The sequence below is a fragment of the Diabrotica virgifera genome, chromosome 9 (genome assembly GCF_917563875.1).
Source record: "Diabrotica virgifera virgifera chromosome 9, PGI_DIABVI_V3a".
Taxonomy (NCBI): Eukaryota; Metazoa; Arthropoda; class Insecta; order Coleoptera; family Chrysomelidae; genus Diabrotica; species Diabrotica virgifera.
In genome coordinates this window covers 162,644,104-162,667,471 of record NC_065451.1, presented here as the reverse complement: position 1 = coordinate 162,667,471, position 23,368 = coordinate 162,644,104, and the positions used below count along the sequence as shown (strand labels likewise).

The 23,368-nt window shown below is 33.1% G+C and overlaps 1 protein-coding gene across 1 annotated transcript in view; it reads right to left on the bottom strand.

The window, feature by feature from the left end:
• LOC126891785 (venom allergen 5-like) overlaps positions 1 to 20,882 on the bottom strand; it is a 52,697-nt gene extending 31,815 nt beyond the window's left edge. Inside the window, exons 1-2 of the mRNA XM_050661056.1 lie at positions 20,411 to 20,882; positions 12,613 to 12,779 (exon numbers count right to left, since the gene is read on the bottom strand). Of these exons, the coding sequence (XP_050517013.1) occupies positions 12,613 to 12,779; positions 20,411 to 20,739 (496 nt within the window). The 5' untranslated portion in view covers positions 20,740 to 20,882. The remainder of the gene's footprint in view (positions 1 to 12,612; positions 12,780 to 20,410) is intronic.
• Between the last annotated feature and the right edge of the window lie 2,486 nt (positions 20,883 to 23,368).

Genomic DNA, 23,368 nt, shown 5'->3' with positions numbered 1-23,368 from the left:
AGGAAATGCGATTGAAGGTCTTCATGCCCAGGCTAATGCTATGAAAAATTAAGTAAAAAAAAATGTCCTTCAATTTCGATCGGAAAAACTGTAACAACACCTATCCCCAGCTTTGATAGAGCCAAAGAAGATGCTCGAAATATTTTGAGTTGACCAACCAATTGATGGTTTATATAGAGTTGGTACGAAATACGCAACAATAAACACACTTTTTTCAAGAAATCAAATAAGAGAATGCAAAGAGCAATTTCCTAATTTCGAAGATGTTCCAGACGTTAAGCTGTCTCTGTCTCTAAGAGAAATTAGTACCTACAAAAAATTCTAAATTTGGAGGACAAGGATTTATAAAATGCTACTGCAATAAGAAATGTTCTTTCAAATTACGTAAGTGTAAAAGGTCTAACGTATTGTGCAACTCTAAATGTCATAATGCCTCAACTTATGAGAATAAACACTATTTTTTTAAATTACTACAATATAAAAATAATAAATATTAAAATTAAAAAATGACGTTTTATTAAACCTAATCTAACAAATTGCGACATTTTAATAGCTGATCGGGGTTTGACTAGTCAAACCCCGATTTCATAAAACTAAATTTCGACCTTTGCCTGACCAACTTAGTCTCTCCTAGGTTTGACTAGTCAAAGGCCGAAACTGTAATTTATTTCGGGCTTTGACTAAGACCGTCAGTCAGACCTGAGGATTGCCTAGTCAAACCTAGGAGTGCCTGAAATTCGGGTTTTGACTATAACATGTATATAAAATAACACAAAAAAAACACAATAAACAAAAAGACAGGTATACAAAATCTTAACATAATTTACTGCAATATTTTTTAATTCATGTACCATTTCGGTCTAATGCTGTTCGTTCTAGTGAGGTTTCGGTCCAATGAGTTTGGTCTACTGCTTTCGGTCTAATGATTTCGGTCTAATAATTGTCGTGTACCGCATTTAACGTGTCTTGGTTTGTTTATTTCTACTGCAACTTGAATGTAAATTTAGTATATAAGTGTAGTAATGAAGCAATATTCACGGTTTAAATATTGTAAAATCTTTCCGAATATTCATCTACGTTTTAAAGTCTATTTGATTCTTATCGCTTACTTGCTTCATGCGTTTTATTCAGATTTGCTTGTTTTTTTTTCTAATTCCATCAATCGTCATCATCAGTCTGTACTATTGTCAAATTTTTTCACAACCACATGAAGTACAAACAAACGTTGAAAGATATGTTTAGGTATACTACTGTGTAGAACGTCTGCACATGAAAAACCAGAAGCCTATCATCAGAAACACGAAACAGAACAAAATGTACCACTTCGTACTAATACCCGGACCGACAGATCCTCTAGAAAGCCTTCTCGTAGGCTTCTTAGGTTTTGGTAGCTCTACAGTAGGTAAAGCTATAGGTTTTACTGTCGTTAATCTTGTTGTCGTTACTGGAGTAGTATTAGTTGTAAGAGGAGTAGTAACTGTAGTGTTTAACGGAGTTGTGCTATTCATGATTGTTGTATTTGTCGTAGAAGCTGTGACAGTGGTTTTATCTGGTTTCTTAGTTTTCTTCTTTTCGTTGTTGTTATTATTTTGGGGTCCTTGTGGCGCTCCAGGGGCGCCAGGAACACCTGGTGGTAAACCACCAAACCCAAAGCCACCAAATCCCACACCTCCTATTGCTCCACCGCTATCATCTTTTTCAGTAGTTTTGGTTTCACCTGCTAGAACTGGAGGAACACCAATGTTGGACAAATCCTTGATTCCAGCAATTATTGGTGCAACATTAGTCGAGTTTGTTACATCATCTGTTTGGTTGCCTCCGCTTCCTCCACGTCCCACTCCTAACATTGATTGGTCAATGACTCCACATAATGCAGGGTAGAAAGGATTTGGTTTTCCGAATAATCCACATTTGGTTGCTGGAGTTCCTCTGTCGAATACCGTTTTCGAATGATGATTGCCTTTCGGTCCATAATTGCAGGCTAAGTAATATTTGCCATCATCCGATTTTGCACGTGCGCAGCCGATGTGAGTGGTTGTGGCCCAAATCATTTGGGTAAATTTTTCCACATCTTCACGTCCTACACACAAAAATCCAGGATCAGTTTATTTATAATTGTCTGAGTATAAATAAAACAAGAGTCCATAAATACAGAGTGTAACGAAAATGCAGGTCATAAATTTAATCGCATATTCTGGGACCAAAAATAGTTTGATTGAACCTAACTTACCTTAGTACAAATGTGCATATAAAAAAAGTTACAACCCTTTGAAGTTACAAAATGAAAACCGATTTTTTCCAATATATCGAAAACTATTAAAGATTTTTTATTTAAAATGGACATATGGCATTCTTATGACAGTAGCATCTTAACAAAAAATTATAGTGAAATTTGGACAGCCTATAAAAATTTTATGGGGGTTTAGTTCCTTTAAACACCCCCCCCCCCCCCCCCAAACTTTTGTGTACGTTCCAATTAAATTATTATTGTAGTACCATTACTTAAACACAATATTTTTAAAACTGTTTTGGCTCTTAGTACTTTTTGTCATACAATATTTGTCAAATCCACCACATATTTGTATATGGTTAAGTACGATTATGGAGACTTGGTAATAATATGAAAATTTATGTATGATTTACATTTTTAGGTATATTTTGAACCGTATTAAAAAAGAAGCCATATCTCGATAAAAGTTGCCTTCTCGAAAAAATACAAAGAGGCAAAAAAGTTTTAAAAACATTTTGTTTAATTAATGGTATCCCAGTAATAGTTTAATTGAAGCGTACACAAACATTTGGGGGGTTTTAAGGAACAAAACCCCCATAAAAATTTTATGTAAACATTAAAAAAGAAGCCACAACTCGATAAAAAATGTCTTTTCGAAAAAATACTAAGAGCCAAAAAAGTTTTAAAAATATTGAATTTAACTAATGGTACCACAATAATAATTTAATTGGAACGTACAGAAAAGTTTGGGGGGTTTAAGGGAACAAAACCCCCATACAATCTTTATGGGAAGCACAAATTTCACTATAATTTTTCTTTAAGATGCTTCTGCCATAAGAATGCCACATATCCATTTTCAATAAAAAATCTCTAACAGTTTTCGATATATTCGAAAAAATTCCATTTTCATTTTGTAACTTCAAATGGCTATAACTTTTTTATGTGCATATTTGTACTAAGGTAAGTTAGGTTCATTCGAACTATTTTTGGTCCCAGAATATGTGATTTAATTTATGACCTGTATTTTTGTTACACCCTGTATAGTTTATGGTTCTTTGGCAGAATATAATAGGTCTGTCAATGAACTTGAAATACGGCGATACCCTTTAATTTTCCGTGTCACCAACGAATTACATGAAAATTTGAACTTAGTTACCTCTTACCCTCCACTTCCCTTTTGGAGTTTGCCGATGGTTGCTTTTACTTGGGGATAAAACAACATAGGTTCAAAATAAGTCCGGAAATCGATATGTTTTCTCTATAAAGTTTTTTCACTACAGACTAAAGTATAGACAAAAGTCAATACTTTTTGAGTTATTTGCGAGTAAAAATGTTCCTTTTTACATTATGTTCATTTTTAAAAGAATTCTTAAAATAAGTATTCTATGGAAAAAAAATGTTCTTATAAAAAATGTAGCTTTAAAAAAACGAAAAAATGGAGTATGTATGAAGTCAGTCAACCCAGCGAAGGCTATATAAGCAGAGTGAACCTCATGAAAAATAGGTTCTTTATTTCAAATCGATTATTTCAACTTGAAATAACTAAAAAACAAAGCACTTTCTGGCGAAAACTCATGAAAACTTTTTTGAAAAGTTTTAAGAAAGCTTTATTTTTGTCTTTCATAAAAGTTTTTAGCATTAAAACTAAGCAAGTTACGCTCAAAATAAAGTTAGTCTCTTTTTTTGCTAAAAAAAAATCGTGAAAATCACCACCTTTATTTGTCGCTTTACAATTTACTTTATTTAAGTATTATTATGATCTGTAACTTCCACCGTTCAAAGTGCTTATTTTTGAAAAAAATTGGTTTTGAAGTAATAAATAATAATAAATAATAAAATAAAAAATGTATTAGTTGGAGAGTAAAAAAATGTATGTACGTTTTGCTTTTCTAAATATTTTGTATTTTTCTGTTTTCTGTAAGTTAAAAATTGGTTTAATATGATTGTTCAAAATTTGTATACCCCCGTGATTACAGACTTGTTCAAGTCCTTTCAACTACAACTCTTTCAAAAATAAGCTTTGAACCAGTAAAACGTAAAACATAAACAATTCTTATGTATTATGTAAAGTAAACTGTGAAGCGGTATCGATTAATTTAAATTCTGATCCTAATTAGAGGGTAATTTGTACGACTTTTTAACCAAAAAAAATTGACCAACTTTATTTTGAACAGAATTAGTTTTGATGCTAGAGAATTTTATGGAAACTAAAATAAAGCTTTTTCTAAACACTTTAAAAAAGTTTTGATGAGTTTTTGCCGAAAAACGCTTCATTTTTTGATCATTTCACGCTGAAATATAGAAATTGTAATTTGACATTTGAAATAACCTACTTTTCATGAACTACAACTCTGCTTCTACTGATTTTACAGACTTCACCCATACACTATTATTTTTGTTTTTGAAGTTATACTTCTTTACGCGCGATATGAGGGTGAATTTTTATATGTTAAAACCTACGATCCAAGCGCATGCGCATTATAACTTTGTTCTGATTGGATGTTCAAATGACATGTCAAAAATTATCCAATATGGCAGCTGTAGCACAGCTGTGGTGTGGACGGTTGACGGTTTGGTTATGTATGGTTGTTGCGTTTTAAAATTTGTGGGAAGAGAAACAACAAACATAGGTTAATTAATAGTTATACTGCCTTTTTGAAGTTATACTTCTTTAGGCGCGATTTCTTAGAGGGTGAAATTTTAGTAATCTGCGCACACAGGCAGTATGGAGTTCGTTACTAAATGTTTCAATTTATGTATTTATCAGTCCAGAAAAGGTGTGGAAAGAATATATTAGTGTTTTTAAATATATTTTTCTACAAACGTGTTAAAAATGCAATTTATAGCACTCCATAGGAGCGTGTTACAATTGATAATGCAAGGAAGAATACAGGGTAGAAGGAGTCGCGGAAGAAGACGCATCTCCTGGTTAAACAATTTGAGAGCTTGGTTTAATTGCACTTCTGCTGATCTCTTTAGAGCAGCGGTATCGAAAGTGCGAATTGCCGTGATGGTTGCCAACCTTCTTAGAGGAGATGGCACATGAAGAAGAAGATAGGAGCGTTAAACATGCTACTTTAAAGCACCGGTGCTTTAAAAATTTTAAGGCACTGCAGTTAAAAGTGAATTGTCAAATTGTGAAACGTCAAAATATTTGTATTTCATTTAGTAACATTAATAGATATTATTAATACCTATTTACGAATGTTTCTTCTAAAATTTAGGAATATATTAATTTTTATAATACATTTAAGTATGTAGTAATACACAAGGCGAAAACGGCGGGTTCGAAGGGGAAAATATTCCCATGAGATTTTTTTACATAATCACATTCGTGATATATCCCAGAATAAGGTTCAAGAAGTCGCCCACGTGAAAAGTGGGCCAATTTTTTTTTAACAATTTTTTTTAATCAAATTGCAAGTATCAATATTTTTGGCCCGAACAATTTTTTCTTTTATTTTTTGGAATATTCTAGACAAAAAAGGTCTCTTATAATTTTTCTCTAAAGTTGATCGTTTTCGACTTATAAGCAATTTAAAATTGAAAAAAACGAAAAATGGCGATTTTCAAGGCTTAATAACTCGGTTAAAAGTTATTATTATGAAAGTCAATATATGACTAAATCAAAGTTTAAAGCCCTCCCTACAAGGTCCTGAAGAAATTTTTGTCATTATTTTATTACTAAGCTGTTATTTTTAAGTAACAATAATAAGCGCCATGCACGTGTGCGGCCGTTGTAAATTCTGAGTGCGAGAGAGTCTAGCATTCCAATTGTGCATCTTAGTTATTAAGTCTTAAAAATGGCCATTTTCGCGATTTTCAAGTTTTAAATTGTTTATAACTCGAAAAAGATCAACTTTGTAGAAAAATTATAAGATACCTTTTTTATCGAGAATGGTCCAAAAAAACCTAAAAAAAATTAGTCCGGTCCAAAAACATTGATTTTTGCAATTTGATTAAAAAAAATTGTTAAAAAAAAATTGGCCCACTTTTCACGTGGGCGACTTCTTGAACCTTATTCTGGGATGTCTCACAAATGTGATTATGCAAAAATATCTCATGGGAATATTTTTCCCAACGAACCCGCCGTTTCCGCCTTGTCTATAATTTTCTTTACAATTTTTACTTACCAATTTGTTTTGTGTATACCTAATATCGCCGTTGTCTAGCAAGTGTCTGCGTAGATTAGCGTTATGTGTATTTAGCTACGGACCTGTTAGTACTTGGTTCGATTCCCACATAAGGAAATTTTTTTTGTTTATTATTAATGGTTATTGACATCTTAGACTATTATTATATGGACTTATAAGTGATTAAAAATAATTAAAAATAATTAAAAATAATTAAAAATAATTAAAAATAATTAAAAATAATTAAAAATAATTAAAATAATTAATCGGGATGTTGCCCAACTATTCACCGGGTTGCAAATTTATAATAATTGCATATTTCAAAATGCACTTTTGAAATGAATTTTTCTTATGCACAAATGCAATTTCAGATTTCTTATTCATTACAATAGTTCACAAAATTTCCTGACATTCTCACGAATCCAACGCACCAAACTGCATTAAAATCCGTCTTACTGCGCCAAAAATCGAGAGTAAGGCCTTTTTTTGTGCTTCAATGCCTCGAATAATTCGGCCAGAGATCGAGAGGTCGTGAGTTCGAATCCAGTGCAATCCTATACTTTTTTTTATTTTTTTGAAAGCGGTAATCACAAAATAAGTTTGGTGTTTAAAAAAAATTAAAACAAACTGTTTAAAGTATATTTATTTTTAAGAAATCATATAATAGAAGTATAACTTCTTACGTGCGTACAAAGTATACACACATTCTTTTTTTTATAAGCTACGTTTTTTGTTAAAAATATTTTTATCGAAAAAATACTTATTTTTTGAGGTATTTACGAAAAATTGTCTAAAAACGGGATTTCTTTTGTTGAGAAATGAATATTTTCACTCGCCAGTAAATAAATAAATAAATATCTAAAAGTATATATTATATCCCATTTCATGAATATACGACCCTTTTGGACTAACGCGACAACGAATATTTTACTGTGCAAAATATAAAGAACGAAAGTAAATTGCAAATTATATTGTTGTTTATTGGAGTAATTATTAGAGCAAAATACTTTCGTACTTCTTATGTTGCACACTAAAATACCTATTCGTTGTCGCGATAATCCAAAACAGTCGTATATTCGTGGAGTACACCATATTGACTTGTACTTGACTATAGTGAAAAGACTGTATAGAACAAAAGCTGTTTAGAATTAGTCAGTTTATCTATTTCCGGACTTATTTTTGACGGATGTTTTTTCTCCTGGGATGTTCACACCCCAAGTAAATCCATCTAAGGGCGGCTCAAGGCCAAAAGTGAAGTTGATGGTAAGAAGAACCTAAATCCAAATTTTCATGTAATTCGATAGTGACAAGGAAAATTTCACGGTAGCGCCGTATTTCACCATCATTTACTGATCTAAAAGAACGAATATAATAAGCTGAGACAAAATATCTGAAAAAAGTATACCGATCCTAATTTTTGTGTGTATTACGTTAATTCTGGCTATACCAAAGAACTTAAACCATAGTTTTTCTACAAAGCTAAAAACTTTAAAAGTTTCCACAAAAGATAGAAACTATGAAAGTATGAGAGGTATATTTCCAATTTAATTTACTATCTTTATATGGAATAAACCACAATCTTAGTATAAAATATCTTTATTTTGATGTTTCAATTTCCACTTCGGAAATAGTTAAAGTGCAAAATATGTTGTTTTGCAAGGGAAAACTGTCAGTGGCGGATCCACGGGGAGGGAAAAGGGAAAGATCCCCCCCCCAACACGATCCAAAATTAAAGAAAGAAATTGTTGAACTATAAAAATATATTAGCTGACATGAAACTTAAACCACAGACAGAGAAATTCAACCCAATAAAGAAAGACTAGGAAAATTAAGGGAACTTAATGCATATAAGTTTGTCTTTTTTGCAGTTTCAGTAAGTCAATTGTCTAGATCCGCCACTGTAAACTGTAGATATGGTATTGTCGGAATTAAAGCTTATTCCTAACATCGCCCAATAGCTTCCACAAGCTTGAATTCATAGTTCATCTAATTCACCAAATGCCTTTGACGAAATACCCCTGAAGATGCTCTGAGAGCAAAAGTAGTTGGGCAAAATATAATCAAAATAACTGTGCACGATATCTGCCGTTTATTTGTAAAATTCAATTAATAATAAGTTATGGATTATTGCCACTCTTTAAATGATAAAAACTAAACACCCAATTGCAATTGAAAATTATTTACCCCATTTTTTCTTCTCATCATTATTAACTTCAATAAAGTCCGTGTGTTATGCCACCGATATTGTTCAATGCCTACATCGAACCAATTTGTGAGAATGCGTTAAATAATCGTCGGGAAGGAGTTAAAATCGGTGGTGAAATTATTAATAGCATCAGATACGCAGATGGCACCGCCATAATGGCAGATAGTCTAGAAAACCTTCAAACTCTGTTGAACGCTGTAAACAAGGAACGTACTGCAAAGGGCTTAACAATCAACGCAAAGAAAACAAAATGTATGGTGGTCGGAAAAATTAATATCGATGACTCGGTACTAAAATTATATAACAAAATCCTGGAAACGGTGGAACGCTTTAGATACCAGGGCCTCGATTTTTGACCCTTCGCTTCGTTATCGAACGTATTCGTTTCGTATCTGTTTAGTATAGCTTCTTCTTCTTCTTAAGGTGCCAAGACCGCTTGTCGATCGTTGGCTCTCATGTTGCCCAGCATATTAACAATCATTGTCTTATTTACAGCCGCACGAAATAGTTCAGTGCTAGTTTTCCCAAACCATTGGCGTAGGTTTTTAAGCCAAGAAGTTGTACGGCGGCCCACACTTCTTTTTCCCATTATTTTACCTTGCATGACAAGGTGAAGTATGTCATATTTTTCTGGGTGACGCATTATATGACCAAAGTATTCCAATTTGCGCCTTTTAACCGTGTTCACTACTTCGCAACTTTTATTTAAACGTTGCAAAACCCTTTCGTTTGTGACTCTTTCTACCCAACTGATCTTCAGGATACGGCGGTAGACCCACATTTCAAATGCTTCTAGGTTTTTTAAAAGCGATTCTGTCAGTGTCCATGCTTCGACCCCGTAAAGTAGTACTGGGAATATATAACATCGGACCATTCTTATGCGAAGTTCCAAATTTAGATCATGACTGCACAGGATTTTCTTAAATTTCATAAGACTTGTTCTTGCTTTGGCAATTCTACTTTTTATTTCTGTACTAGGGTTCCAGCTTTCATTAATATGAGTACCCAGATATACAAGATTACTTACTCGTTCAATTGAGTCATTACCGATTGTTACGTTATAGTTATTATTATTTACGGCTGCCTGTTTACTAATAACCATAAACTTTGTTCAGTATAGCTAAATATACAGGGTGTCCCAGACTAACTTACCCACGCTATATCTCTTAAACGAATAGAGATTTTCGAATGGGACAAAAAGTGATATATTCTACTTGTAATACACTTTAATATGGCCTACAAAAAAATCATCCCCTAAATATTCATCCCTTAGTTACAACCCCTAACTTTAATTTTTTTAATAGCACCCTGTATATTTTTTATAATTTTGGATGTGGTCTTTTATAGTCTATTCAGCACATTTTTTGAAAATAAAATCGGTTTGTAAATAACGAAGAAACTATCAGTTTATTTTTGTTAATTGTGTGTCCCAGACTAATTTATCCAGGCTATATTTCTTAAACGAATAGAGATTTTCGAATAAGACAAAAAACTGATCTATTCCATTTGTAATACACTTTCATATGGCATAGAAAAAAATCATTCCCTAAATATTCATCCCTAACTTCAGGGTGCTATTTAAAAAAAAATAAAGTTAGGGGTTGTAACTAAGGGATGAATATTTAGGGGATAATTTTTTTCTACGCCATATTAAAGTGTATTACAAATGTAATTATAATAGATCAGTTTTTGTCCCATTCGAAAATCTCTATTCGTTTAAGAAATATAGCCTGGATAATTTAGTCTGGGACACATAATTAACAAAAAAACTAAACTGATATTTTCTTGGTTATTTACAAACCGATTTTATTTTCAAGAAATGTGTTGAATAGACGATAGAAGACCACATCCAAAACTATAAAAAAATATACAGGGTGCTATTAAAAAAATTAAAGTTAGGGGTTGTAACTAAGGGATGAATATTTAGGGGATGATTTTGTTCTACGCTTAATTAAAGTGTATTACAAGTAGAATAGATCACTTTTTGTCCCATTCGAAAATCTCTATTCGTTTAAGAGATATAGCGTGGGTAAATTAGTCTGGGACACCCTGTATACAATTAGCCTTGATTGACTGCTGGATTGACTGCAGAGTTGAAAGTTATTAGGAAATTTCGACCAGAGTAGAACTTACACGAAAACCCTTTATAAGCTGGCGTTCTGTATTGTACAGTAAAAGTATGTCATTGACCACACGTCTAAAGGTATTGAAGTACTACGACTGGTCCGTTTTGTTCTATGGATGTGAAACCTGAACAACAAAAATGAAGAATCTTAACAAATTAGAAGTGTTCGAGTTGTGGTGTTACCGGACTAAGAATTCCGTGGACAGAAATCTTTTAGAATCTATTTCTTCTTCTTCAAGTGCCATCTTCGTTCCGAAGGTTCGCGATCATCAGGGCTATACGTATTTTCGAAACTGCTGACCCAAATAATTCGTTGTTGCTACAGCTATACCATTCCCGTAGATTCTTTTGCCAGGAGTTTCGTCTTCTTCCTATGGATATTTTTCCTTCTATCTTCCCCTGCATAATTATTCGAAGCAGTTCATATCTTTCGCCTCTTGTAATGTGTCCCAAATATTGCAGTTTTCGTTTTTTGATCGTAAATATTACTTCCTTTCCTTTATTCATTCTTCTCAAGACCTGGACGTTTGTGACTCTCTCCGTCCATGATATTCTCAAGATTCTGCGATACATCCACAGTTCAAATGCCTCCAATTTTTGATATCAACCTTTTTCGGCGTCCATGACTCTATTCCGTAGAACAGCACAGAAAGTACGTAACATCTCATCAGGCGAAGTTTCATTTCAAGGCTCAAATCTCTTCCACAGAACACTCTCTTCATTTTAGTGAATATGGATCTGGCTTTTTCTATTCTTATTTTGATTTCTGCTGAGCTATCGTTATCTTCATTTACAAAAGTGCCTAAATATTTGTATTTGCTAACTCGATCGATAATTTCATTGTGTAAATATAGATTTTGGACATTTCGTGTTGATTTCGATATTACCATAAATTTAGTTTGCTTTATGTTCAAGGATAGTCCATATTCTTCGCTGCAGTCTGCTATCTTATTCACCAATGTCTGTAGCTCTTCAAGTGTTTCTGCGATCAGAACGGTGTGGTCGGCAAATCTCAGATTGTTTAATCTAACACCATTTATTTTAATAACTATGGATTGCTCAGAGAGTGTTCTATTCATTACGTCTTCGGAATAGAGATTAAACAGGGTTGGTGACAGTATACACCCTTGTCTCACACCTCTCTTTATTTTAATTTCTTCAGTGGTATTATTCTCTACTCTCTTTACTGCTTTCTGATTGTAGTACATATTTGCTATTAGTCGGATGTCTCGTTTATCTAAATTCTTTTCTGCCAGAAGTCTGATTAGATGATCATGCCGCACTTTATCAAAGGGCTTGTTATAATCTATGAAACACATGAATGCATCTTGATTTATGTCAAGACATCTTTGAGCCATAACGTTCAGTGCAAACAACGTCTCTCTTGTTCCGAGTCCATTTCGGAATCCAAACTGGGTATCATTGATGTCCATTTCCAGTTTTCTGTATACTTTAGTGTGTAAAATGAAGAATCTTAACAAATTAGAAGTGTTCGAGTTGTGGTGTTACCGGACTCAGAATTCCGTGGACAGCACACATATCCAACGAACGTGTGCTGGAGACAATGCACAAAGAGCGAGAATTGATCAACATCATAAAAATGAGAAAGGTTCAATACTTCGGTCATATAATGAGAGGAGCTAACTATCGCTTACTCCGGTTGATCAGTCAGGGAAAATCGAAGAAAAACGATGGGTTGGAAGAAAACAACTGTCCTGGCTGCGTAACATTAGACACTGGACAGGTCTAACCATCGAGAAATTGTTTCATATAGCTGCCGACCGAGAAATATTTCATCAGCTTGTTAACAAGACGATAGAAAACGCTTGAAAACAAGCACGGCACAAAAAGAAGAAGATGTTAGTCCATACTAAGAATTCCCAAATACTATTTATATGGAAAATATTTGATTGCTTACCTTTTGGAAAATTATCAATTACGTCTGGAGTCATTTGCTGAATTTCTTCGTACCACGTATTCACTGCTTCTTTCAATGCTTCCTGAGATTCGCTAGTATAATACAGATTTTGACCGGCCAAAAGGAATTTACTGGTACCTCTGCATTTATCGTGCTCGAACTTACAACTAAAATTAAAAATAAGTAAAAATGATTTCTAATACTGACATAAACGAATTATTAAAAACAACGAAGTTGTTGAAATTGAAAGACATGACGGAAGAGTATAGATAAGTTCGGTCTGATATCGGTTTATAGTCCAGTCACAGTACAATGCTAAAGAATCAGTAGGGTTACTCCTCGAAAAAACCTTTGTTCACTATGTTCCATTTTGGACCAAATTCATCAAAACTTTTAGTTCTTCGCGCAGATGAATGACAGTTAACGATATCCTAAGTTTGTCGTTGATTGGTCGAAAAATTGGAACCGGCAAAATTCGAGAGTGAGCTAACTGATTCTTTAGCATTCACATTCAACTGTGGTCCAATCGACAAATATTTGACCACTAAAAACGAGACGAGAAAGAAATTCGGGGAACAGAAATTATCGATTCACCAAGAATTTGTATTCCGCAGAAAAATATGTTCAAAACAAGAAATATAGCTGAGATAATTTTGAACAAATATGTTTATTAACACATTTTGTGTATGATGAACCGTTCTCTCAGAAACAACTCTTGAAGTGACTGACCATTTTCAATGTTGCTAATGTGACAAGATTAAATATTGGCGAATATGATTTAGAAAAGATAGAGCACTAATGCTTGGCTGCACCAACAAATCTTAAGGTCCAGCTTTGCCCAGTCTATAGATATGGCCGCTGTAAGTCTCACTCACGTTTCACCATAATTTTAGATTCTTATCTGAGCACGACTTCGTCTCAGTTAAGACGTGCAATATGCAATTAATATGTCTCTTAGCATGCAATTCCCGTGGCAATCCATTGTGGCAAGCTGAAAATTGATATAAGGCTCAATGCTTATGTTTCGTAAGCTGAGGTTAAAGCACTAGCTTAAGATCTGTTGGTGTAACCAGGCTTAAATATTTTGGGGTCTCAATAAATGAAACTAATGATAGAAGCATAATAATTAACGAAAGAATTCTGAAGGGAAACAGTACCTAAACCTACTGGAAATATAACTTTCTAAAAGATGTTTACTCAGAATAATATACTGAAAATTTACAGGACCCCGATTTTTGACCCTTCGCTTCGTTATCGATCGTTCGCTATCTGTACACTCTACAGATACATATAGCGAATGATCGATAATTCGGAGAATAGCAGGCACATCCATTAAACTTAGGTAATAACGAATTCAGTTCCAAGTGATGTTATAAGAGTAGGTGGAAACGAAGTACATCCGGTTTTTAGCTATATCTATTTAGGCCATCGTGGCTGCGCAACCTGAGAGAATGGTACGGATGTACCATATCAAATAAACTTTTCAGAGCAGCCGTCTCCAAAGTCCGAATAGCTATGATGATTGCCGCCCTCCGTCGCGGAGATGGCACTTGAAGTATAAGATGGTTTAGGTCATCAAATTAGAATGGGAAAAGGCAATCAAACTTGTGAGATTCAGCGTCGTATAGGCTTGGGATGGGCAGCATTTGGCAAGATGCGACATAGTCTAAAAGAAACGCTACCGATTTTCTTGAAAAAAAAAGTCTACAACCAATGTATGCTGCTGGTACTTAATATGGTTCCGAAACCATACCTTTGACTAAACATTCTGCAAATAAATTGAGAATAACTCAAAGAAAAATGAAAAGAGCAATGTTGGGAATACCAAGAAGAGATGTGGTACCAAAGGATAGTGAGATAGAGGACTAAAGTGACAGATGTCATAGAAAAAGTTGCACAACCCAAATTGAGATGGGCTGGACATGTAGTACGTTTAACTGATAATAGGTGGATCACAAGAAATAAACAATAGGATACAAGCCGGCAACACATGTCTTTATGCCCCTCACAAGCTTATAAAATCAAAACGACTAACAAGACATACAAAGATACAACTACATTAAACAATCATACGACCCGTAGTGATGTATGGTAGCGAAACGTAGACGATAACAAAGGCAAATGAAGAGTAGGTAGGAAATAGTAAGAAATCTAACAATAAAACACTGAAAACGTTTGTTTTCTATACTTCCACAAAATTTATTATATCTAAGTGACTACAGCTGTTTCGGCGGAGTGCCTTTCTCAAGTAATATAGTTTACAATGTGTTTGCCTTTTTATTCTTCAACTGAAGAGGTTGAGGAGTGGGGAGCTGTTTGTCTCGAGTTGGTCATTCAGAATTATATCTGTATTTTTCAGTTTATTAATTTCCATAGATTCTAAAAAAGATAGCTTAAGGCCTTTATTTTGAATATGTAGAATTTGAAACTCTTCATTGAAAGAATGATTATGATCTAGAAGGTGAAGTGCGTATGTAGAAGTGTCTGTTTTTCTATTGTTGAATGCCCTTTTGTGTTCTGCTATCCGTTTGTCAAAAGTTCTGCCAGTTTGACCGATGTACGTTTTCGGACAGTCACCACAAGTTAGTTTGTACACACCACTCTGTAGTTGCTTTCTCTTTCGGCTTTTATTGTTCTTAATATATTTGCTTAAGTTGTTGTTAGTTCTGAAAGCTGGTGTTATTCCTTTCTTTTTTATGTATCTGGCTATTGTTGTTGTTATCTTGCCAGTATATGTGAGAGAGCAGAAGGTACTGGGTTCTTTCTGTGGTGGTGGATACACTAATTTCAGGGCTTTCTTATGGAGTTTTTGGTTTAAAATTTTGTTAACTGTTTGTTCGTTATAGCCGTTGTTTACTGCTATTTGTTTAATGATGTTTAGTTCTATTTCGAAGTTATTTTTTGTCATGGGAATTTCTGTCAGTCTATGTATCATGCTATGGTAGGCTGCTAATTTGTGTTGTGTAGGATGTGATGATGAATTGTGTATAGTTGTGTCAGTATGGGTAGGTTTATGATATACGGAGAACTCATGTTTGTTCTGTAGTCTGGAAATCGTTACATCTAGAAAGTTTATAGAGTTATTCTGTTCTGTTTCTACTGTAAACTCAATATTATTATGAAGTGAATTAATATATGATAGAAATTGGTCAAGTTGTCTGTTAGTTCCTGTAAAGCATACTAGTATATCATCCACGTATCTCCACCAATATAAGAACTGTTTAAATACGGGATGTTTAGAAATTGTTGTTTCAAGTTGGTTCATAAATATATCTGATAGCAATGGGCTTAGAGGATTACCCATAATAAGTCCTGCACTGTTGTTTGTGTATATTTGATTATTGAATTCAAAATAGTCTTGATTTATGCAAATTTCAAGAAGGTGTAAAATTTCAGATGCAATGATCGGATTTGTACTATTATGGTCTAAAAGATTCTTAACTAAAACAAAAGTTTCTGTAGGAGGAACACTAGTAAAAAGATTTTTTACGTCAAATGAAATTAGTCTGGAGTTTTTGGGCAATTGAAAATGTTGTATTTTATTAACTAGTTCTAGTGTATTTTTTACGGTGAATTTAGGTGAAAATTTAGTGTATTCTGTAATAATATCTGACAGTTTTTTTGAAATTTTATATGACGGAGCTGTATAAAAAGAAACTACAGGTCAGAAACGGTGGTCAGGTTTGTGTAGTTTAATAAAAGAGTATAATTTAGGAGGTTGTGGGTTCATAAGATTAAGGTATTTCTGTTCTGTTGGATTTAGTATTGATTTTGAATTTTCAATGGCTAGTTTAATTTGTTTTCGGTATTTTTCTGTGGGGTCTTTGTTTAGTTTTATACTGTTTTGGTTAGTTAAAAATTCTATTGTTTTGTTATTATAGTCTCGTTTGTCGATAGCAATAGTAGTGTTACCTTTGTCTGCTTTTGTAAATATTATGTCATGTTTTATTGATTTATTTTTAATTGAAACGGCTATTTGGTTTTCTTTGAAACAGGAATTATTAGTTTCACTACATACATCAGTAATAGATTTTGCAATGATGCTTTTTTCTATGTTTTTGGCAGTTTTGTTTAACGCTACTTCACATTCTACACCTAAATACTCTAAATTTTTTTGATTATTATGTTGAGGCAAGTTGTGTTTGAATCCTTTCTCTAAAAGTTCTATTTCACTATTATTGAATTTAGTATCTGTTAAGTTTATAAATCTATTGAAAAAACTATGATTTGAAAAATTTGTTGTATGAGTATTGAGTTTTTTACTATTGCAAATTAGATTATTTAGTTTTTTACATTGTGTATTAAATTTTTTGTCTATTATATTATCTACTTCAGTTCTTACTTTAGAATCTAGGATGTCAAATTCTATATTATCTAATCTATAAACATCTATGACATCCTAGATTCTAAAGTAAGAACTGAAGTAGATAATATAATAGACAAAAAATTTAATACACAATGTAAAAAACTAAATAATCTAATTTGCAATAGTAAAAAACTCAATACTCATACAACAAATTTTTCAAATCATAGTTTTTTCAATAGATTTATAAACTTAACAGATACTAAATTCAATAATAGTGAAATAGAACTTTTAGAGAAAGGATTCAAACACAACTTGCCTCAACATAATAATCAAAAAAATTTAGAGTATTTAGGTGTAGAATGTGAAGTAGCGTTAAACAAAACGGCCAAAAACATAGAAAAAAGCATCATTGCAAAATCTATTACTGATGTATGTAGTGAAACTAATAATTCCTGTTTCAAAGAAAACCAAATAGCCGTTTCAATTAAAAATAAATCAATAAAACATGACATAATATTTACAAAAGCAGACAAAGGTAACACTACTATTGCTATCGACAAACGAGACTATAATAACAAAACAATAGAATTTTTAACTAACCAAAACAGTATAAAACTAAACAAAGACCCCACAGAAAAATACCGAAAACAAATTAAACTAGCCATTGAAAATTCAAAATCAATACTAAATCCAACAGAACAGAAATACCTTAATCTTATGAACCCACAACCTCCTAAATTATACCCTTTTATTAAACTACACAAACCTGACCACCCAATAAGACCTGTAGTTTCATTTTATACAGCTCCGTCATATAAAATTTCAAAAAAACTGTCAGATATTATTACAGAATACACTAAATTTTCACCTAAATTCACCGTAAAAAATACACTAGAACTAGTTAATAAAATACAACATTTTCAATTGCCCAAAAACTCCAGACTAATTTCATTTGACGTAAAAAATCTTTTTCCTAGTGTTCCTCCTACAGAAACTTTTGTTTTAGTTAAGAATCTTTTAGACCATAATAGTACAAATCCGATCATTGCATCTGAAATTTTACACTTTCTTGAAATTTGCATAAATCAAGACTATTTTGAATTCAATAATCAAATATACACAAACAACAGTGCAGGACTTATTATGGGTAATCCTCTAAGCCCATTGCTATCAGATATATTTATGAACCAACTTGAAACAACAATTTCTAAACATCCCGTATTTAAACAGTTCTTATATTGGTGGAGATACGTGGATGATATACTAGTATGCTTTACAGGAACTAACAGACAACTTGACCAATTTCTATCATATATTAATTCACTTCATAATAATATTGAGTTTACAGTAGAAACAGAACAGAATAACTCTATAAACTTTCTAGATGTAACGATTTCCAGACTACACAACAAACATGAGTTCTCCGTATATCATAAACCTACCCATACTGACACAACTATACACAATTCATCATCACATCCTACACAACACAAATTAGCAGCCTACCATAGCATGATACATAGACTGACAGAAATTCCCATGACAAAAAATAACTTCGAAATAGAACTAAACATCATTAAACAAATAGCAGTAAACAACGGCTATAACGAACAAACAGTTAACAAAATTTTAAACCAAAAACTCCATAAGAAAGCCCTGAAATTAGTGTATCCACCACCACAGAAAGAACCCAGTACCTTCTGCTCTCTCACATATACTGGCAAGATAACAACAACAATAGCCAGATACATAAAAAAGAAAGGAATAACACCAGCTTTCAGAACTAACAACAACTTAAGCAAATATATTAAGAACAATAAAAGCCGAAAGAGAAAGCAACTACAGAGTGGTGTGTACAAACTAACTTGTGGTGACTGTCCGAAAACGTACATCTGTCAAACTGGCAGAACTTTTGACAAACGGATAGCAGAACACAAAAGGGCATTCAACAATAGAAAAACAGACACTTCTACATACGCACTTCACCTTCTAGATCATAATCATTCTTTCAATGAAGAGTTTCAAATTCTACATATTCAAAATAAAGGCCTTAAGCTATCTTTTTTAGAATCTATGGAAATTAATAAACTGAAAAATACAGATATAATTCTGAATGACCAACTCGAGACAAACAGCTCCCCACTCCTCAACCTCTTCAGTTGAAGAATAAAAAGGCAAACACATTGTAAACTATATTACTTGAGAAAGGCACTGCGCCGAAACAGCTGTAGTCACTTAGATATAATAAATTTTGTGGAAGTATAGAAAACAAACGTTTTCAGTGTTTTATTGTTAGATAAAATGAACTTCCATCAAGTAACGGTCGAATCCATCAATAGTAAGAAAGCTCTTTGATCCTGTGATTGATAAAGCAGTAGGACAATATATGATAAGAAGTTAGAACGAGGAATTGAAAATTAGACAAATGAAAAGGTGCTACGAAAACAAATATTTTGGAAGTATTATCTGCAGTAAAGGAACAATGGAACGAGATATCGATTATAGAGTGCAACAAGGCAAGAAGAGTGTTTAAATTCTGAATTCAATACTTTGGTCCAACAGAGCTACTTTAAAAACAAAAATGATAATCTACAAAGTAATTGTAGAGCCCATTCTTACGTATGGAGCAGAATGTTGGCAAATAACACCAAAAGGAAAAGTTGACACGGTTGAAATGGACTACCTGAGGAGAGCTTGTCGTATATCAAGAGCAGAAGAGCAGAAGGTATACCTAATACTAAAATTAGAAGAATAACCGAGAAAGTAGATAAAACTTCGGAAATAGAAACTAGACAGTTAACACGTTTGGTGCCCATGACGCACCTGTAACGTCACGAAGGTTTTATCAAAGGTACCGATGACGCATAAGTGGCGTCATTAGTAATGTGTTACTAAATGAATGATTTAAGTACGTGGTACCAGCCAAGTGGCGCCTGTCCAAGATGGACACCGAACGTGTTAATATGGAATGGACACGTGTCTGGACGACAACAGATGGTCAAAAAGAGCTATGGAATGTAATCCAAGTAATAGAAGGAAATGAGGAAGACCAGCCAAGTCTTGGATACAAGGTGTTATGGAAACCATGAAAGATAGAGCCATTTATGAAGACACCTGGAGAGATAGAAAAAGATGTTGATCGAAATACGGGAAGCGGCAGAAGCCGTAGGACCTACGCTTAGAAATACACTAAGAAAGAGCTCGAACACGTTAGCATAATACAAGAAATAGAGTCGAGTTGAAGACATTCTGACGAAAGAATAAGGCTGGTATGGGAAGAGGTCCACGTGGCTAGCAGAACACCACAAGGACGAACTCGTCTCAGGTGGAGAGATAATATAGCAGGAGACCTTAAAGCTATGCATGTGGATAATTGGATGGAGATTTCTTAAGACAGAGGAATGAATGCATGTTATCAAATCGGCCAAAACCCACGATGGGTTGTAACGCCATACGGAGTAAGTAAGTCAATAACAAATAGTAAATTTTTACCTGTTTATATGGCATCTAGCTGTATATTCCAGATCCTTGTCGTAAGAAAGGGCCATCATGTTAGCAGCGACTCCAGTGTAGCCTCTGGTTTCTGCCCCGCTGGCAACCTGGTTCCTCAAGCGGTTGTGCTCGTGTAGGATGAACTTCAAGAATTCAGGATCCGCTGGCACGTCCTGGCAACCTGGTTCAGGAAGACATTTTTCGTCCTTTTCGCAAACTGTATTCTCTACTGTTAAACCACACCGCGGCCATTTCAAATCGCACAATACTGAAGCACTAGAAAATGCGACGGTACTAACAAATAAGACGGTGCAAAGAAGATATTTCATCTTGATTATCGTTGTTTCAATAGGTGGGAAAGCCCTTATGATTACTTCATCAATCCTAAAAAAAGACAGCAAACCTTGTGGTCAGCTTTTTTTAAAACTGACTAAAAAATTTAGGTGAGTGATATAATTTTAGGACCATATCAGTTCCGATTTCCGAATGCAGATAAAATGTTTGGCGGTTTTCCTCTATTCGTGATTGAAAAAGAGATTATTTTTGTTGACCGAAACGAGTATCAAGGTCACTACAATCGTAAGTAGTTTTTGGTAAAACATAATTTTATTTTTTGATAATACCAATTTCGGCGAACACTCATTAATGGCGATAAAATATTGGGAGATTATTTTATACAGTTGCCAGAATATTACTTCCCTTTTCTGCTTTCTACGAATTGTAATTAGTCTAGTAAAATAAAATTACACTACGTGTAAATCAAAATGTAAATTCGTACAGGTTGAAACAAATTTTATATCAAAGTTTAGGTGGGTACAAAAGATATTTTCAACAAAGTATCCAAATCATATAAGGGGATCATTGTTGAAATAATTAAAAAGGGGTAATTTTTGCAAAAAAATACTTTTTTAACTGCTGAGGTCATTCAATTACTAATGAAGGTCTATAAGATTGTTTTCTGCAAAGCTGAAGGGTAAGTCTTTCACATAAAATTTACTAAATTAAATTTGACCCCCTATTTATTTAAATAATTATACATAAATCTTTAAAAACAAATTTGCAAAAAATTATTTTTAGCGTTTTAAATAAGCAATATAAAATATCTTATTTTACAGGAGAAGTTGCACTATATTATTAGTATTAAACAAAAAAAATTGGTCCAAAAATATTTAATATTTTTTGAGATATTGAATTTGTTTACTAAATGTTACTCTATTTCATTGCAAAAACGCGGTTGTTGCCAAAAAAATATTCACCTGTATTAAATCTTATTATTTTTATTTTTATGTATATTTTCGATATATGTATTGATAAATTCAAATTACAATTAAACTTCCCCCTAAAATGGCATTTGAAAATTATTCAAACTTGTTTATAATTTGTTTTTTTAATAACGTCGCGGGGATTAAATATTTTGAAATGCCGTTTCGATAATTGGGTTCCTGGGAATTTTTCACTAATTAACAAATTTTTTTGTCCTTTTTTCCTCTTCTTTTTTTTTCTTGGAGTTATATTACTACGGGCCCTTTTAGGGTTAAGTTTCATTAAAAATGTTGAATCTCTAAGTTGTAGATTCTAGACCTAAAAATATTAAGATTGATCTAAAATTACTTAAATAAAATGTGGCTACTTACTGAGTTACAGGGTGTTTTATTTAAAAATGATTTTTACCAAGTACTTTCAATCTATTTGACGTATCCTTATCATACTTGACAGAAAGTGTGGGTACTATACAGTCTACTAAAGTGTGATAAATAAAAGTTTCTAGCTTCTACCAGAGGCGTACGACAGGGGATAGTTAATGGTTTACCCTTCCCAAATTCTACGCCACTGAGGGAATTACTATTTTAGCGAAATTTTTTCGATTCTTCAATACTTTCTATGTAAATAATATATTCTTTACTGGTAACGATTAAGTCATTAGTTTTCGAGATATTGGACGTAAAAAATGAAACGACATAGTTATTTTGCAAACTGATGACTTTATCGATACCAATAAAGTTATTTACATACAAAGTATTGGAGAATCGAAAAATTTCGCTAAAATAGCAATTCACTCAGTGGCGTAGAATTTGGGAAGGGTCAATCATTCACTATCCCCTGTCGTACGCCTCTGGTACTAGCTAGAAACGTTTATTAATTACAATTTAGTGGGGTCTATAATAGCCACACTTTCTGCCAAGTATGATAAGGACACGTCAAATAGTTTTAAAGTACTTGGGTAACAATAATTTTTAAATTTTTAAATAAAACACCCTGTAACTCAGTAAGTCGCCACATTTTATATAACAGATTTTAGTTAAATCTTAATATTTTTAGGTCTAGAATCTACAACTCAGAGATTCGATATTCTTAATTAAATTTAACCCTAAAAGGGCCCGTAGTAATATAACTCCAAGAAAAATAAAAGAAGAAGAAAAAACGACAAAGAAATTTTGTTAATTACCAAAAAATTCTCAGGAACCCAATTATCGAAACGGCATTTCAAAATACTTAATCCCCGAGACGTTATTAAAAAAACAAATTATAAACAAATTTGAATAATTTTCAAATGCCATTTTAGGGGGGAGTTTAATTGAAATTTGAATTTATCAATAAATTTATCGAAAATATACATAAAAATAAAAATAATGAGATCTCAATCAGGTGAATATTTCTTTGGCAACAACCGCGTTTTTGCAATTTAAAATATAGTACCTTGTATAGTACCTGTAAGACGAGATTCGGTATAGAGAGATATATCGACAAATAAGATACGAGGTTAAGCGAGCAAAAGAGGACTGGATGGAACAAAGATGTCGTGAAATGGAAGAACTACAAAGAAAACATGACGAGTTTAATATACATAAAAAGCTTAAAGAAATTACCTACACTCAGAGAAAAAGAACTCCTCACTTTATGAGAAACTCCAAAGGTAACATAATTCTCGACTTGGATGAAAAAAAGGAAGAATGGACT